Source organism: Cannabis sativa, chromosome 5 (genome assembly GCF_029168945.1).
Source record: "Cannabis sativa cultivar Pink pepper isolate KNU-18-1 chromosome 5, ASM2916894v1, whole genome shotgun sequence".
Classification (NCBI taxonomy): domain Eukaryota; kingdom Viridiplantae; phylum Streptophyta; class Magnoliopsida; order Rosales; family Cannabaceae; genus Cannabis; species Cannabis sativa.
In genome coordinates, this window is record NC_083605.1 from 20729905 (window position 1) to 20747696 (window position 17792).

General features: G+C 35.8%; 3 protein-coding genes across 3 annotated transcripts; 2 read left to right on the forward strand and 1 right to left on the reverse strand.

Moving 5' to 3' along the window:
* Positions 1–1714: 1714 nt before the first annotated feature.
* LOC115717089 (sanguinarine reductase) lies at positions 1715–6667 on the reverse strand. The gene is made up of 9 exons (XM_061115500.1): positions 6264–6667; positions 5869–5981; positions 5427–5480; positions 5234–5318; positions 4869–4974; positions 3889–3975; positions 3692–3789; positions 2221–2330; positions 1715–2098 (listed from the first exon to the last, which is right to left on the reverse strand). The coding sequence occupies exons 1-9, from the start codon at positions 6574–6576 to the stop codon at positions 2036–2038; spliced, it is 1029 nt and encodes a 342-aa protein (XP_060971483.1). The 5' UTR covers positions 6577–6667; the 3' UTR covers positions 1715–2035.
* A 365-nt stretch (positions 6668–7032) lies between these two features.
* On the forward strand, positions 7033–8734 carry LOC115717299 (small ribosomal subunit protein uS12). The gene is made up of 4 exons (XM_030646269.2): positions 7033–7182; positions 7953–8108; positions 8225–8351; positions 8469–8734. The coding sequence occupies exons 1-4, from the start codon at positions 7178–7180 to the stop codon at positions 8607–8609; spliced, it is 429 nt and encodes a 142-aa protein (XP_030502129.1). The 5' UTR covers positions 7033–7177; the 3' UTR covers positions 8610–8734.
* A 118-nt stretch (positions 8735–8852) lies between these two features.
* LOC133037844 (uncharacterized) lies at positions 8853–13915 on the forward strand. Its single transcript, XM_061115501.1, has 6 exons — positions 8853–9907; positions 10766–11629; positions 11727–12701; positions 12796–12987; positions 13101–13426; positions 13506–13915. Exons 2-6 carry the CDS (start codon positions 11225–11227, stop codon positions 13642–13644), a joined length of 2037 nt encoding a protein of 678 aa, XP_060971484.1. The 5' UTR covers positions 8853–9907; positions 10766–11224; the 3' UTR covers positions 13645–13915.
* The last annotated feature ends 3877 nt before the right edge of the window (positions 13916–17792 follow it).

Sequence of the window (17792 nt, forward strand, 5' to 3'; positions counted from 1 at the left end):
AATAGAACTTATTAAATGGAAAATCAATTAGTATATATCTCAGTGTCTTATTTTTTTAATAACATTTAGTAACTCTTAACTATAAAATTAATTTTTTTTATAGATTAGTACAATTAAAAAGACTTTTAATATGTTTCTCAAAAAAAAAAAAATAAAAATAGTATGGTATATATTCATGAATTTGTTTGAGTATAAAGTTTGGTTATTTCTTAATAATTTATTAAATAAACTAAATGGTTACTTTTAGTTTCAAACATCTTATTTTGTGATGGTGTAAAATTATATGCTTCTCACATGTTAAAATAATTCATTTAATGAGTAGGTTATATTGGTACAATTTTTTAATCAAAATAATTAATAGTATAGTTGTTATTTTAAAGCGAGTGCTATGCGGATTGGAGTTTTGTTCCTTTGTATTCGTCCAACTCTTTGGTTTGATAAACTATTTTCTTTGTAATTATTTGAATTGAATGAATTCCATTAAAAAAAAAAAAGTGAAAAGAAGAAAAAAAAAATAATCAAAAATTAACAAAGGTTAATGGCCATGCATTTAAAAAAAAAAAAAAAAAAAAGAGAGAGAGAGAGAGATGCGCTGTTGAATAGTGGCCCAAGAAAAGAATTGCATGCATTTATTTATATATAGGTAGAGCATTACCGCTTATCATATGATTTAAAGTATTATCGTTATATTTGTTAATACTTATATTATTATGTATCTTTATATATTAAAAGTGTCTATCTAACGACATTTCTTGGTTTAACAGAATATACTTTAAAAATAAAAGAATATTTTGTTAAATTTAACGATAGGTTTGATCTCCCGTTAACTTTCAAAAATATATAAATAATTAAACCCAAAAAATTAAACAATCTTTTTTTAAACGTTTAAACCAAATAATTAAATCCAGAAAATTAAACAATTTTTTTTTTAAATTAAAAAAAATCATCCTAGCCACATATCTCTCTAACATAACAAACCGTATATCCCAATGTTTGATATTTTTTTTATTAGTTAAAGGTTAACAAATAAATAAAAAATTAACAAATATTAATATTGTTACACGATTAGTTTAACAGATTAGGCTTACACGATTTTTTTTTAAACAAAAAAAATAAACAATTTTTTTTAAACGTTTAAACCCAATAATTAAACCAAAAAATTAAACAATCTTTTTTTAAATTAAAAAAAAAAAACTACACCAATACCCACCCTAAATAACAATCATTAATATAAAATTTAAACTCTATATAAAAAAAATCGCTTATAACATAAAATATTTGAATAACAATGTGTATATTATAGGTTTATATACACAATCATGACATTCTTAACAATTAGTTTTATAAAACATATCGTTTATAACATAATTTACAATTAGTCACTAAATTCTTAAACAAAAACCCCTAAAACTTAAAATAAAACTAATATTTACGTAGCTCGCTACGTAACTCTCTTCTAGTATAAATAAAAAATCCCCTATCTTTTACACTTATTTTTTACTTTTTTATTACTAAAGTAGGAATAATTATCACTTTACCACCTATTCCAATATTCTTTCCTACAACAAAGTACAAACTAAACATAACAATCAATTCCTATTACAATCTTATTCCATTACATTACTATTACCATCACAATTACCAAACCAAACACCACCTAAAGAATCTATTTTCTACAATATAACTATTATTATTGTAAATGACTAGATGTACATTTGTCAAAGCTCATGCTTTTGCTTGGCAAAATCTTTATACACAGAAATTGTTTATACACAGCAATTTACACAATGAATTCAAAGTTATTAACAATGAGAAAGCCAAGGAAGTCTGACATGTAGACATGGAAGTAGAACACTGTAGAACCTGTGCCTGGATTTGAATAACAAAAGCCGTAGAAGTGGAGTACGAATAACTTTACCTAACAAAAGTAACATATGTAATAGTTCTATACAGTTTATAGACAATAATACTTGTTACATGAAATTTACCATGTGGAGTAGCTAGCTTATTTTTACAATTTACATAGTGAGCTTGGCTATTTGGTTGCTGTTTCAAATAGTTCTCGCCATTTCTGCTGATCATCTCCTGGACCTTCTCCCTACACAAATAAGAGATGTTAAAATATATTAATTTATCTTTTGACATTGCAGAGTAAAGTAGTCAGTTTTCAATGAAATTTTGTCTAGAGCCACTTATACTAAATCAACTTGAGAGAGTTACCTCAACCGAGTTGATTTCATAAATTTTCCCTTCAGTGGATTCAATGTCAAGTGCTTGTATGCAAGCTTCAGCTACAATGAGTCTGCTAACCTCACCGACTAATTTATCTCCTGAGAATTGATTGCAATGTTTGCCAAACCAAAGATATGCAAATAAAAATGTTTGGATAGGATCAACAATTTACATAATAGCACTTAGTTGTTTGAAAAATAAATATCCAATAAGTAGAGAACCTGTGCATTGAATGTTTAAGCAAAAGAGAACTGCTAAAGGGCACTAGTGGTACCCAACACCACCAAGTGCCATATCATTTTTGGAAAATTCAATATTACATCCTACATATTTTAATTGAAAATTATTATAGGAAACTACTCTCCACTCGTAAGGCCGCCTCATAGTGGTGTTGAGAATTATGGGTAATCAACTTCTTCCCCTCTCCCTCCAAAGATAACAAAAATATTTGACTGCTTCAAATCTTCAGTGAAATCATTACACTTATGTTTTTAATTTGAAGTATAGATAGGATCTTATAGATGCCCACAAGCCATAATAAAACTTGTGATTAGGGCTGAACAAGATCTAATCCGATTCAATTTGGATGTGAAAAGTTGGATTGGATCGGTTATTGGATGTTAATCTCAAAATCCAATTAAAAACTGATCAAATACAATTACAATTAATATATATTAAAATATTATTCATATGCAATAAATTTTTTTAAAAAAATATAAAAAAAGAATAGTTGAATTATATTGTTTAGGCTTTCTCTTTATTTACCAATACATTTAATTAATTAATCTCCCTAAAAAATAATTTAACTCCACCTAACTAAAAGAATAGCACGCTTGACTTGCTGTGTTTTTCTAAACATGTGTGTAGTTTTAAATCCCTAGGAGAAAACCTAATAGTTCCTTCCTTTTCCCTTTAATCGTTTTCAATATCAATTAGGTTTTATGTAATTTTCTTCATGTTTTTAATATCAATTAGGTTTTCGTGTTTTCAATATCAATCATTTTCTTCATGTTTTTAGGTTTTAGGTTTGTGTAATTGGATATCCAATTACAAAACTGATCCAATCCAATTACTAATTAGACTGGATTTTGAGATATAATTGGATCGGATTGGATGACAATTTTCTAAATCCAATTACTAATTGGATTGGATAGGATGAGGAGAAAAATGTTGGATTGGATTAGATCAGATGTCCAGTCCTACTAGTGATCCCTTACAAAATTAACAATTTATAATCTTAGTCAAACATACTCAGATATGTGCAGCCTCTCTCACTCTCTAATAACACTCAGTTACGATATCATTTGACGATTGGCTGTTTTACCCATATTAAAGAAAATCCACTCCTAATTGTGGTGTGATATAGAAGCAGCAGACTGATAGAGTCAAATTAAAATAGTGTGCACTCCAGTTATAATTATTGAAATACCCTCTAATATTATTGTTAAACATAACATACCTTGACCAATAAGAACTGCACGTCGTTGCCCAGCTGTAGCTTTGAGCAAAGTATTTAGATCATAAGAGGTGTAAGGTCCATCAGTTAATCTGCCGGCTCTGGTTTGCATGCAATGGCAAAAGAAAAAAGAATACTTTAGATTATTACAAACTTTTGCCATTATGGACTCTTGCGATGTGTCAGTATTTTTGACAAACCTGATTATTGTACACGGTAGACCAGAATTAAGAAGGAAATCCTCTCCCATCTTCTTATATTTGAGAACACCAAAGAGGTTCATAATGCTAATGGAAAAAGATAAAACACATAAGTTGTTAACCAATGAAACTGAAAATTTAAAGGAAAAATGTTATGATAGTCAATGTCTACCAAGGTTAGTATCCAAACTGAGTTCCTGTTGCGTAATTTCTAGTAAATAGCAATCACAAAAATATCTTGTGTAAACCTTGTAGTGAATTCACTTCTCTATTTTAATGGATGGTACCTTTCCACTTATGGAATATTCATGAAAATATATTTCCTAACAAAACAACTGATCATCTATAGACTATAGTATTATTTAAGATTTTGCATTAAATGAAACTTTCTTGTAACGAGACACTTTCATGTCCTTTTTCTCCTGCTTCCTTAAGAAACAGTATCACATGGAAAGGATTAGTTGGAGGAGAGGTTACTCTGCTCAGAGAACAAAGGGTCCTCAAGTATCTAGTGAATAGCCTAAGCAAAAAACATGTAGATTGAGGTTCTGTTGATGAACTCAACATAGACATGATGGACAGAAAATGTATACTATTTAGCGCATAAAGATACAGATATAATAAAATCTAGACCAAAAATAGAAACAAAAGACAGGTTCAGTTAAATAGTTGGTAATGATATTTGATTAAGTAATTTTCTTAGTTGTACTCTAGGGGTAGATTCATTTCAGGCTACATGATGTTCTAGCTATTTTAAAATATAATCTTGAACAAGGAAAATAATCCCAATTTATTTGAGAAATTTCCATCTTGGAAAGATTACAGAGAAATTATCGTAAAAACAAAAAATTTTAACTGGAAAAATATGGAAGGAGCCATTCATGAGTACAAAATCACTGAACTCTATTTTCTGCTCTCTCAATTCTTATAGATACAAAAGAAGATCAATTGCTAGCTTTATAACTCACCATTAGTCTTACCTCCATGGGAGTTCATTGAACTTGGTTACACCTATTGATGAAACAAGAACAACCCTTTTCACTGAGGGAGGAAGTGCAGATACAAGATTTTTCACACCTTCCCAATCTTCAAAAGGAAAATACTACAGTTAAAAGCATTGAAAGCATGCTTACACTTGAGTGTTACAGACTTCATGCATGTATTTTAAATTATGAGCATAATTGGGTCTTGAAAAGGCACGCAACTTTATGAACAAAATAAAAACACATATACTGCACAAGCATTTCTACAATGTAAACAAAAAGAAAAATTAATTGTGACATTTCTTTTTGATTCTGGACTTATCAACAACAAGGTCACTAAAAGTTCAAGTAGATGAATTTACCTACTCTTTCAGGAGTATTATCTCCGTCCCACCGTTTGGATGGAAAAGCAGTTGTTCCTGTACAGCAAATGACATGTGTGACTCCCTGAAAAACAAAAGATTTACATAAAAAAAAATTAACATGTTCAAATATGAATGAACAAATAAATGCTTATGTCAAAACAAAAAACAGCCATGTAGTTAAATGACAAACCTCAAAAAAGGTTGGATCTAGATCTTCAGGGTTTCGAGTATCTCCTTTGCATATCTATAAATGAACAAGAAGTTGTACAACATTAAGGGGTGTATTTGGTTGGGAGTAATGAAAACAGATGAAAGTAATGGGATGGATGAATTGAGTTAAATATAGCATGAGTAATTTGTGCATTCGAATGACATTTCCTCCCACTTTTGGATGGATAACCATTCCACCAAAAATGGTGAAAAAAGCTATTTCAATACTTTATAAAGCAAGCAAGCAAACAACCAAACAAATGAATGAAATCCAACCAGCCAAACATACCACAACATAATACGTATCAAACAAAGCAAGAAAATGTGTCAAAAGTGATCGACTGTGGCTGAAGGAAAAATGATAAGAAAACTAGTAATGAATCCCCAGTTCATGGGATGAGAGGATGAATTTGGATTGGAACCTGTAATGTTTGTTCATCTTGTTCACCAAATAAAGTTGCTGCTTTTTCAGGGTCGCGCAGCAATAGACGTGACTTGATGTTTCTATTGAGCAATGATGCCACTACCAACTGCCCTGAAAAGAGCATAAAAGAATCACTAAAATTTGCTTAGTTTCTCAATAAATTCACTACAAAATAACACAGAATTGAAGTACGTACGTAAGAAGATAAAGCATAAAAGCAAGTGAATATTTATATATATATATACACATATAAACACACATATACTTGAGTTGATGATGATTACAACAAGACTGCGTGTAGAAGAAAAGATAATAATAAAAGGATAAAAAAGAGTGATTGAGTGAGTGCCTAGAAGAAGAAGAAGAAGAAGAAGAAGAAGAAGAAGAGCGTACCAACGCCACCAGTTCCTCCAACAACGAGAACGAGCTTAGAAGAAGAAGAGGAGGAAAGGGTAGTTTCAGAATTGAGGGTTGACTCGGAATTTGGGGATTGGACGACTTCTTCCCTTATAGCTCGAACTCCAACTCCAAGTGATGACTCTGCTCTTAAGCTTGAGCTAGAAGAAGAAGAAATGGTCCTTGTCCTCAAAACAAGTGAAAATACAGGGTTCTGCCCAGGACATTTTGGTAAATTTACAAATTGAAAGTGTGAATTTGGGGTGAAGGAGAGTGGAGGAGAAGCCATGTGTGAGACTATGAGAGCCATATGACCCCAAAAGCTTTCTTCTAATCCTTTTAGCACAGAAACACCGAAGCAAAGAGAGGCGTTACCTTACTTCCATTTGGGAACTCTTTTGTAGCAATTTTTTTTTTTTTTAATAATTACATATACCACCATTTTTTTAATTATATTTTTAAGTTTAATTTAGTCCTTTTTATATTTTTACAATTTTTTATAAAAATAACACCATAAAAATTATATAAAAATAACATGAAAATAATATTTAAATAATATCAAAACAACAACAAAAAATAACATACAGATAAGAAAATCAACAACAAATTAACAAGACTACAATATAGAAAGAATGTATTTTCTATAAATAAAATTAAAAAATCGTAAAAATATTTAAAATTTAGTACAACTATTTTTTTTTTTTTTGTATTTGTAAAAATTGCCCTTTTTTTCTGTACTTAAAATTTGGGCCGTTTTAATATAAGGCCTGAATTCATTTAAGCAGAGAAGCCCAACCCAAATTTTAATTCCACTCTACAAAGACAAACAAAACCCTAACTCACACTGCTTTTCTCTACCATTTTGAACAGAGTAGATTTAGCCACTCAAACAGGAGCTCTTCTCTGCTGCCATGGGGTATATGCTTTTCCTTTCGTAAATATAATTTTACATAAGAGAACTATACACTTTTTATTGATTTCTGCGTTCTTCCTTTGAATTTTCACATCTTCGTTTAAAGCTGCTTAAATCTATGTAAAGCGTCACTTGCTTTACCATTGGTTGTAGTTCATTCACTTTTTCTTTTTTTCCTTTTCAATAGAGACTATTAAATTTATGCTCCACGAATAATTGTATTATGTATGCATAATTTTCATTCACATATTAAGTTGAAGAAAAAAAAATGTTACTTTGTAATCCTTTCTTAAGAATGAGCTCATTAGTTTTGCTATTCATACCTGCAACAACACCAACAACTGAATTACTTGAGTGGTTTATATTCTGATCCTGTGACTGCAACTGAGTATACTGGCTTGCCTGGAATGGTTGTTTATACTGCCTAGACCAGCAACTGGAAAATATTTACCATAGATACCGCCCTATGCAATATTCTGATTAGTTCATTAGTTTTTGATGTTATGATAAATTAAAAATTGTTAGTTTCTAACTTTTTTTTGTTGAGTATCAGTATGTATTCATTTGGTTATGTACTATTAGAGTGGTTAATTTTCTAGGTTTCATTGTGATAAACTCTAGTACTGCAATTGAGTGTGTTATGGTTTTGTTATTTATACATCAGCAATAGTTGAGGAATGTTTATTATAGATATAGATAATGCCTATATAATAGCGCCGTTGATTTTCTAAGATTTCATTGTGATAACGCCAGTGCTGCACTGTTTCTTGCAGTAAGACACGTGGTACCGTTGCCGGGCGCAAACTGAAGAGCCACCGTATCAAGCAAAGGTGGGCCGACAAATCATACAAGAAATCTCACCTTGGTAACGAATGGAAGAAGCCATTTGCCGGTTCTTCCCACGCAAAGGGCATTGTCCTTGAGAAGATGTGAGATCATTGGTTTTCATGTTTATTTGCACTCCTTTGTTAAAGCTGACAAGTTTTGTTATAATATAACTCATTCGATGCAAAAACTTATTAGTGATATTCATTGCGTTGCACAGTGGTATTGAAGCAAAGCAGCCTAACTCTGCTATCAGAAAGTGTGCTAGAGTTCAACTTATTAAAAATGGCAAGAAGATTGCTGCCTTCGTCCCCAACGATGGTTGCTTAAACTACATTGAAGAGAATGTAAGTTCACTTAAAATGAAACTCTTAGCATTGTGCAGATGACCATTTTGGATTCATGTTTGTTTGAGCCTTTTCATAGAAATTACTTAAATAAGAAATCTTGTTTTGTGATTTTAGGATGAGGTTTTGATTGCTGGATTCGGAAGAAAGGGTCATGCTGTGGGAGATATTCCTGGAGTTAGGTTCAAGGTTGTGAAAGTCTCTGGAGTGTCTCTCTTGGCTCTTTTCAAGGAGAAGAAGGAGAAGCCTAGATCTTAAGTTATGACAGTTATTTTTGACCCTATAGAATCTTTGTTCTTTGTTTTAGTCATTTGATGAATTTTGTAATCAGTTTTTGATATTTTCTTGTTGGAATGAATTTAGTAATGTCCCTTTTTGACTCATTTTATTAGGCACTCATGTGGTTTATGATCAAGTTCAAGTTCAATATGAGTTGTCTCAATCTCAATTAAAAGGCTTTGTTCACTCTTTAACTGTTCCTGGTAAAAGAGAGGTACAGAGTGATAACAAACAAGGAGTTAGTCTTGAATTGTACACCTTATATTAATTTAGTCACTTGTGTGCTTAAAGTTCAAATAGTTATTTGCGTGTTACGGTGTTAACAAAGATTTTTTTATATATCATTAATGATTATACAAAATTGATCAAAGACAAATTTACGTTGAAGATGATTTATATAAACGTTTTGACCACAGGTGAGGGTGTCATTTCATCAGCCACAGTTAGTTTTTCTTGTCAGCTTACTACTACTTCCTTCTTCTAATTAACTATTTCAGATAACATCTATATAGTTTATCAAAATAATAAAAATAAAATAAAAACATCTATATAAGAATAGTTATCCCTCCCAATAATTATTTCATCTCCAAGACCAAACATTTGTTTGGAGGGTCTATCATGATGCACTTCCTACTGGATCCAAGCTTCAACACCGGCGAATCATACACAATCCAGTTTGTCACTGCTGCCAGAGGACGGAAGGACAGAAGAAACCCTAACACATGCTCTTTTTAGTTGTTTAACTATTCAGAAGGTATGGAATCTAACTCCTTTCTTTGCTCATATTACTAAAGGGAAATTTCACTATTTGCCCTTAATAATATACCCCATATCAAAATTTATACCCTAAACTAATTTGTACAAATTAATGCCTATAATTTTAAAAGATACCCAAATTACCCTTTAATTAAAATTTCCCTCTAACAGTTTATCTCTCTTCCCCTTCGTCCTTTCCTCTCTCTTCCCACTTCGTCTTCCCCAACCCCCCACCTACCTCCGAGAAACCCAACCAGCGAGGCACCTCCATTGAAGGCGTTCCCGACCTCCATTCCCTCTCTCTCTCTCTCTTTCCACTTCGTCTTCCCCAACCTCCATTCCCTCTCTCTCGCCACAACGAAAGTCCGAGAACCCACTTCGTCTTCGTGTGCATCCAATCGACGAACCCATGAAGGAAACCCACAACCCAGTCGAGGACGACAAAACCCACGAAACAACCACCACAAAATCCAGTCGACACCCACCACCGTCCTCAATCGACGCCCACTTCAGTCAAAAAGGTACCATTTTTTTTAAAAAATAACAATTGATTTTAAATGTTCAATTTTGCTAGATTTTTGTGGATTACTTGATTACTTGTGATTTATCTTTGCTCATGTACATTCTGTGGATTACTTTGATTCTGTGTATTATTTTTGGCGAAATTATATGTATGTACAGGGTTTATCGATGACTTATCGATAATTTATCGATATGATGTCGATGGACTTATCATTGACTGTTTTATGTGAACTTTTGACTCTGTGTTGTTAATGTATATCGATAGGATGTCGTAGGGTATATCGATAGGATGTCGACCAAATAGTTTTGTTGCTTTTTGTGACCTGTAATGTCGACAATTTGTCGACAGTATATCGACATACAATGTCGATAATGAGTTGTTATAGCTAAGTTGATCATGTCGACAACATGTCGACCTTCTGTCGACACAATGTCGACAATGAGTTGTCCACATAGCCAAGTTGGGCATGTCGGCGTCATGTCGGCGTCATGTTGACATAATGTCGACAATGTTTATTTGCTACAAATTATGATCCTTTTTCTTGGAATATCGATTACATGTCGACAGTATGTCGATATGTTGTCGAACAAATTGTGTTGTTGTTTGCTGTTTGATTATGTCGACGTCATGTCGACATGATGTCGACATTATGTCGACAATGTTGATTTGCTACAAATTATGATACTTTTTCTTGGAATATCGATCACATGTCGACAATATGTCGATATGTTGTCGAACAAATTGTGTTTTTGTTTGCTGTTTTATTATGTCGACAGAATATCGACATTATGTCGACTTGATGTCGACATAATCAAATTTTTTGACAGTAATATTTTTTTGGTTTTTGTTTTTTCAGATGGCTCCCAGACTCATAATTCCAGCACCTGAGCATTTTACTGGACGCGTTACTTACAGAGGCACCAGAACTTTTGCAAAAATAAAGTCTCAGTTTGAGGAGTACAACTTGAATAACATGGCGAAGGAAAGCCGTTTCGGCAACTTTTGGAATGCCGTACCCTTGACATTCTCCTCGGTGTTATTTCACCAGCTTATGCTCCACAAAATGAAGGTAGATGGCCAGGAGGAGTTGAGGATGCGGTTTTACATTGGTCGGAAGGAGGTCAGATTCGGAGTGCTTGAGTTTGCACTCATTACAGGACTGGACTTCTCCTCGGGGCCAACAGTATAGGAGAAGGCTGCGCAGGTTGCTCGCTCAGGCTCAGACCGATTGATCAACAAATATTTCAACCGGTCTGGTAGTGTGAAGACAGAAGCACTCCAAGATAGGTCCACAAACTGTCAGAACCCGGAAGACATGTACAAGCTCAGCTTGTGCTTGTTTGTGGAGTCAGTGCTTCTGGGGCGCGAGGCTAACGCGCTGATTACTCCTGACATACTTAGATATGTCGAAGACCTCGAGTTCTTCTTCCGGATTTCTTGGGGGAAGCACTCATTTGCCAGACTCATGCACTCGCTTCAAAAAGATATGTTGAAACAGAAGGCCAACTACGAGAAGAAGCTGAGTTCGGATGTTCAGCACGAGTGCAAATACACAGCATATGGCTTCGCACCTCCAGTACAATATTGGGCGTACGAGGCCATTTTGGAGGTAGGGAAGAGGTATGGCACGAATCACGGGATTCGGTTCCCCAGGATGCTTAGCTGGACGAGCAAGGGTGATATTGGGAAGAAAGAAGTTAGCGCATTATTTTCTAGACGGGTATGAATTTCACTTATGTTCAGAGTTATTATTTAACATAAATCCTTGTAATAAATGCTAAATGGTTCTATTTTGATATTTTTTGAACCATAAACAGAATCTTGAAGTGGTGAAGGGGCTACTTCCACGGACAGAGGAGGAGGCATTTGTGAGGACCATATCTTACGATGGTGTGGAGAACCTGGTTGATGATGGTGTGGATGACACAGAGGCTGAGGCAGGTAGTCAGGTACCAGAGACTCAGGTACCAGACACTCAGAAAACAGACACTCAGGTACCAATTTTTGGATATTTGATTTTTTATTGTTTTTGTTCTGTGATATTTGTTACATTGTGGAATTATCGTATGCTTACCGTATTTTTTTGGTATATATTTTTTCAGGCCACTGGTTCAGAACCTCAACCCAGTGCACCATCTTCATCAGGCGTTCGTGGTGCCGAGTACACTGATTTAGTGGCGAGGTTGGATAGGATCGAGGCTGATACTCAGGGTCTGTATGTTGTTCATGTCGAGCTGAAGAAGGCATACGAGACCAGCCATGTAGAGCTGAAGGGTGGTCAGAACGTAATTATGGAGCAGCTCAGAGACATATTGGCCATGTTGAATCGTCCGCCAACGACAGCTTCAGCACCGGAGGCCCCAGCAGATCCATCTACCCCACCACCAGCTGCATCACCCCCAGTAGAAGAGGAGGAGGTCTTCCCTGACGGGTACGATCCTTATGAGGGAGCTCCAGCCACTCCCATCGATACAGGTGTTATCCATGTACATGACACCGAGTCCCACGGTGAGATTCTGTCGATAGAGGCACAACCTGCAATGGTTAAGAGTCGGAAGAGGAAGAGAAATCCTCCTATATGGTTCGGTGACTACACGGAGATGAAGAGGAGACATAGGCCATCTTCGACGTTTGATCCCCTGGCGCCACCGGATGAGCAATTGTTAGTTACTTTCCGAAAGTGGTGTGTTGGACTCATTCCGAACCACCGACTTCGGGATTTGAGAAGTGGTGATTACGGTCCATCATTCTTTTGGAAGCTGCTGACACCAAAGGAATGGCTTACAGATGACGTAAGTAAAGTATTTTATAATATTACTTCACTTTACAACTTTATGTGCAATTAATATATTTTTTTGTCTAACTGACATTTCCCTTTATATGCAGCATATAGATGCAGCAATGCATATGCTGAGGAGCCGACGCACCGACTATCCACTGACATTTCCTCAGAAGGGTATCATTCTCTCCACATTCGTGACCACCATGATCAGCAGTGCATGGACGAACCACAGGGGTCCGAGGAGAAACTTTGTGTGGGAGGATTATATCCTGGAGTACTGCAAAGGGGTTCATAAGGTATTGTTTTAGTAAGATTTTAAATGTTGAACTATGATTATAACTTCGATTGTTAATTGTTTGGGAGGATTATTATGGTTTGTTAATTGTTTCGTTGTTCTCCGTAATTACAGAACCAGTTCTTTTCGAGATGGATGGGTAACGAGTATATTTACTTCATTCTGCATCTTCCCGAGGCAAGGCACTGGGTCACAGTTGAAGTTGACATAGAGCTGTGGAAAATTAATGTCTACGACTGTGATTCCAGCGTCTGTCATTGGACCGCCATGGAACCCGTCCTGAAGACTTGGGAAGAACTGCTGCCCTCGCTAATCCTTGAAACCGGGGAATTTCCACGTAACAACCAGATCATGGCGTTAACTAACAGGGACATCACGATGCTTCCAAAAATGCATTCGACTCGAGCCACTCACGACTTAGTTCCGAAGGCAACAACCAGGTACACAGCGATAAAAAAGTACTATAGTATTAAAATATGTTTTACGTTAGACTAACTTTACATTTTATTTTGCTTTTAGTGGTGATTGTGGCGTCTATTACATTGAGTATGTGGAGCATCTCATGATGCAACGTGGATTGACCGATGTGACGCCAGGCCGGATAGTTATGTTTTGTGAACGGTGGTGTGTTGATTTATTTTACCAAAATGTAGGCTGATTATATGTGTAATTATTGGGACATTGTATATTTTGTGTAATTAACATTACAGTTATGTATATATAGACTTTCTCTTCGTTCAAATTTTGATAATTATTCGTGGTTTCAAATATAAAATATCGATATTATTCAACAAAAATAACTATTAAACCTAAAAATAATTAAAATATTAAAAAAATATTCAACCTCGACATTATTTTAAAGCAGTTTCGAACCTGAAATAGAAAACATGTTATTACAACGAATAAGTACAGGACGCCTCAAATGCAGGCTTTGCATGTTGCTTTGTTGTGGCCTGAACTGCCACAACGGCTGCATTTTCGAGGTACAGAACCTTTTTTATCACCAGACGGGAAACGGTTCTCCCGTCTTCTTCCAGCGTTGCTTTTTCTTGGACGACCTACAGGCTTCTTTTCCACAGGTACCCCAACTTTCATATTCTTGATGTGTTCTAGGAGAACCCAATCATCCTAGTCACCAGCAAGATTGATGGTATCATCGTAAATCTTCTTCCACGTTTCTTTTGAATAATAAGGTGAGCAAAGCGTGTGCACACTTGTGTTCGTTTTCAATGTCGCAGCACATGCATGAAGGCAAGGGAGTTTCAATAACGTGAACACGCCGCAGGTGCATGTTCTTTCAACTAGATTCACATCACCACCTCTTTCACCGTTAGGTCCTCTACCAACGTTATACAAATTGGCTCCATTTCGTTGGACGCGCCTGTACCTTGCATTTTCATGAATTTTTGCCAAGTTTTTTTCAAAGAGCGTGGCCAAAGGGGTGGTACATTTGTCAGCATTTTCGAGGCGATCAGCAAACCACGATTGCAGTGTGAACCTGATAAATTCAACCAAAGTAGTTATTGGATATTTCCTGAACTCTTCTGTGACACTATTGAAGCTTTCAGCAGCGTTGCTCGTCATGATGTTGTATCTATCGCCCAAACAATAAGGGTGAGCCCACTTCTCAAACCCTATACTCTCCACATATGCAGCAATGGCCGGATTCATCTTTCTAAGCTTCTCGAACTCTCTATCAAATTCAGTCTTCGACCATGCGTAAGCAACATTATATATTTGGTTGTGAAAAGCATCAGTCTTGAATTTGGCGTTCACGTTCATAACAATGTGGTGATAGCATGCATAGTGGACTGCTTCGGGAAAAACGAGTTCAACAGCATGATCAATGCTTTGATGCCTATCTGACACAAACACTAAGTTCTCAACCACGCCAATTGCTACCCTTAACTTCTGTAAGAAATACGTCCAGGAGTCGTTATTCTCACTGTCAACGATACCATAAGCAACCGGCAACAATTGGTTGTTTGCATCGTATGCCACAACAACTAACATTATACTGCCGTACTTCGTCTTCAAGAAGGTGCCATCGATACTCAAAACAGGACGACAAAAAAAAAAGCCCCTTCTACATGCACCGAGTGATATAAAACAGTACTTGAACCGCTCATCCTCTAAGTACAAGTCAGTAATGGTACCTGGATTCTTCTGTTCCAGCATGTACAAGTACCCAGGAAGCTTCATGTATGAAAACTCAGGCGTACCCCTAGCATACGTAAGTCCCATCTCCCTGCACCTCCACGCCTTCACATAACTCATCTGGATACCATAGTTGTCAAACATGTCCCTCTGTATGTCTTTAGCCTTGTACTTAGTTCCATCTTGGGTGTACTTCCCCTTAATAAGGTGGCCAACTACCCATGGTGCTGCTTGACGGTGATCTGAACGTCTCGCATTCAAGTTACATGTGTGTTCATTGTGAAATACAGTGACCTCAAAGTTGTCAGAATGCATCTTCTTCCTCCCCCTCAATCTCCATTTACAATCTGGAGATTTGCATGTAATGTACAACACATCAGGGGATGACTTCTTCACCATCCACTCAAAATTGTTATTAAGTGCAAACCTACCCACTACTTGTCTCAGTTCTTCCTTGTTTTCATAACAATTACCAAGCTCTATCACCCTTGCTTCCTTACTTTGTAAACAAGTAGTTAGCTCATGATTTTCCATTATATCTTCCTTTGTCCACATGGGAGCTTTGAACTTGGTACAAACTTCAAAAGAGGAGAACGTTGAGAAGGTTGCATGACGAGCATGTTCTTCAGTTCTGCCTTGTCGACTACTGCTAGTTCCAGGTGTAGTGCGATTTTCACTACGAGGTTGTCGTTCTCGCTGTGTACCTTGGTTACTCGGTACACACTCTAACCTCAACAAAGGTCCCGCTACGGCTTCATCGACTGTCAAATCATGTTCATCGTCCATATTCAAATCTACAATAGGATCGTTATTGTAGAAGGTTGTATCGAACTCTTCAAACTGATGAAATCCTGTCGTTTCTTGTTCTTGCTCTACATTGGTCGAAACCTCTAAATTGGTCGGAACCTCCTCATTCACACCAATCCCAACATCTGTTTCGGGAACGCAAGACCCTACCACACTCCGAGGGAAAGGATTAGTAGGCAGCGTAGGCTCCGAATTCCCAACTTTTCTCACCTTGGTCACGAATAATGGCATAAACTCTGTATTTGACATTGTTGCCCTCATCTCTAAGAACGTTCTCAGTTGGCGTTCTCTCTTAATAACCTCTGGCGCAACCATTTGTCCCTTCATGTACAAGGAACAAATCTCCAACTTTAAATCATACGCTACCGGATCAACTTCCAACTCTTCATATAAAATTTGTCGCAGTTCTTGTAAGGTTGTCTCAGTTGTAACTGTCAACGTCAAGCTGCTATTTGCTTTGTAAATCCAATTATAATTCTCACATAGCCAAACACCATCGTACGACACAACAAGGAACACTTTCTCTCCTGCAATTGCAAACCAAACAAACAAGGTGAGTAAAGGAAAAAACACAAAAAAAAAAAAATATATCGACATCCCATCGATATCAATCGACATAATGTCGAAAACAACAACAGCAGAAAATATGACACTACTTATCGACATTTTGTCGACATAATATCGACATAACGTCGACAACTATACCAAGCAGGCTCCTCATCGATATATCATCGACACACCATCGACATCATATCGACATATTCTCCCAAAGGAATTTGCATGTCAGACGCGTACAATGGTAATAAATCCATTCCTATGTCGACAAACAATCGACATAGTATCGACATTCAATCGACAAACACACAGTGCATGCGTTTCATATTTTACGGTTACACATTTACTGTTAATAAATTTTACCTACGTTCCCAACTGCCACGTTGCATGTCAGACACGTGTCCTATCGATAAGCTATCGACATGACGTCGACATTGTATCGACAAATAAGTTAGTCGTGCCACTAAATTGGCATGTTGTCGACATCATATCGACATAGTATCGATATTCAGTCGACAAATACACCATTTCATGCGTTTCACCTGTACAGTTACACATTTAATGACCATTAAATTTTCCTACATTCCCAACATGTATACTGCTCTATAAAAGCAAATCCCTTTCTTATTCATAGGTGCTCTTGTCTTCTACTTCTCTCTTACTCTAAAAAATTTCTCTTATTATTAAGTTCTAAATATGGCGCCAAGAAAGAACAAGGGCAAATTCCCAATCTTAACTCCTGAAGAGCTGAAGCAGGAGGATGATGGCATCATTACTCCTGAAATGCAGAAAGTTTTTGACGCCGATAGAGCTTTCGAAAGAGAACGATGTGGGAACGAGTTCAGGTTCAGGCAACTTGAAGCACATTTTTGCAAAACTGATATATCGCCGGCTCCACCACCAGGGTTCCCCGAAGGATGCCGTCGTTGCAAACTAGGCATCTTTAACGGTAAACCGGTGAAGCCTGGAACATTATGCAAGTATTGCAAGGCTCACCCACAAGCCAAAGAATTTTTTTTAAAAAATAATTTGTTATGTTATGGCTTGTGGTGAGTTTTATTTAATGTTTGTTTTTTTTTTTATGAACTTTATTTTCTGTTTTTTTTTAATGTTTTTTATGTTATGTTTTAATGTTATTTTATGTTATGTTATTTTATGTTTTATTTATGGCTTTTTTCATTTTCATCGATATAATGTCGACATGGTGTCGACAAAATATCGACAATTTCTAAACAAAAGATGAATGTTTTTTGTCGACATGCTATCGAAAAAATGTCGACAACTTGT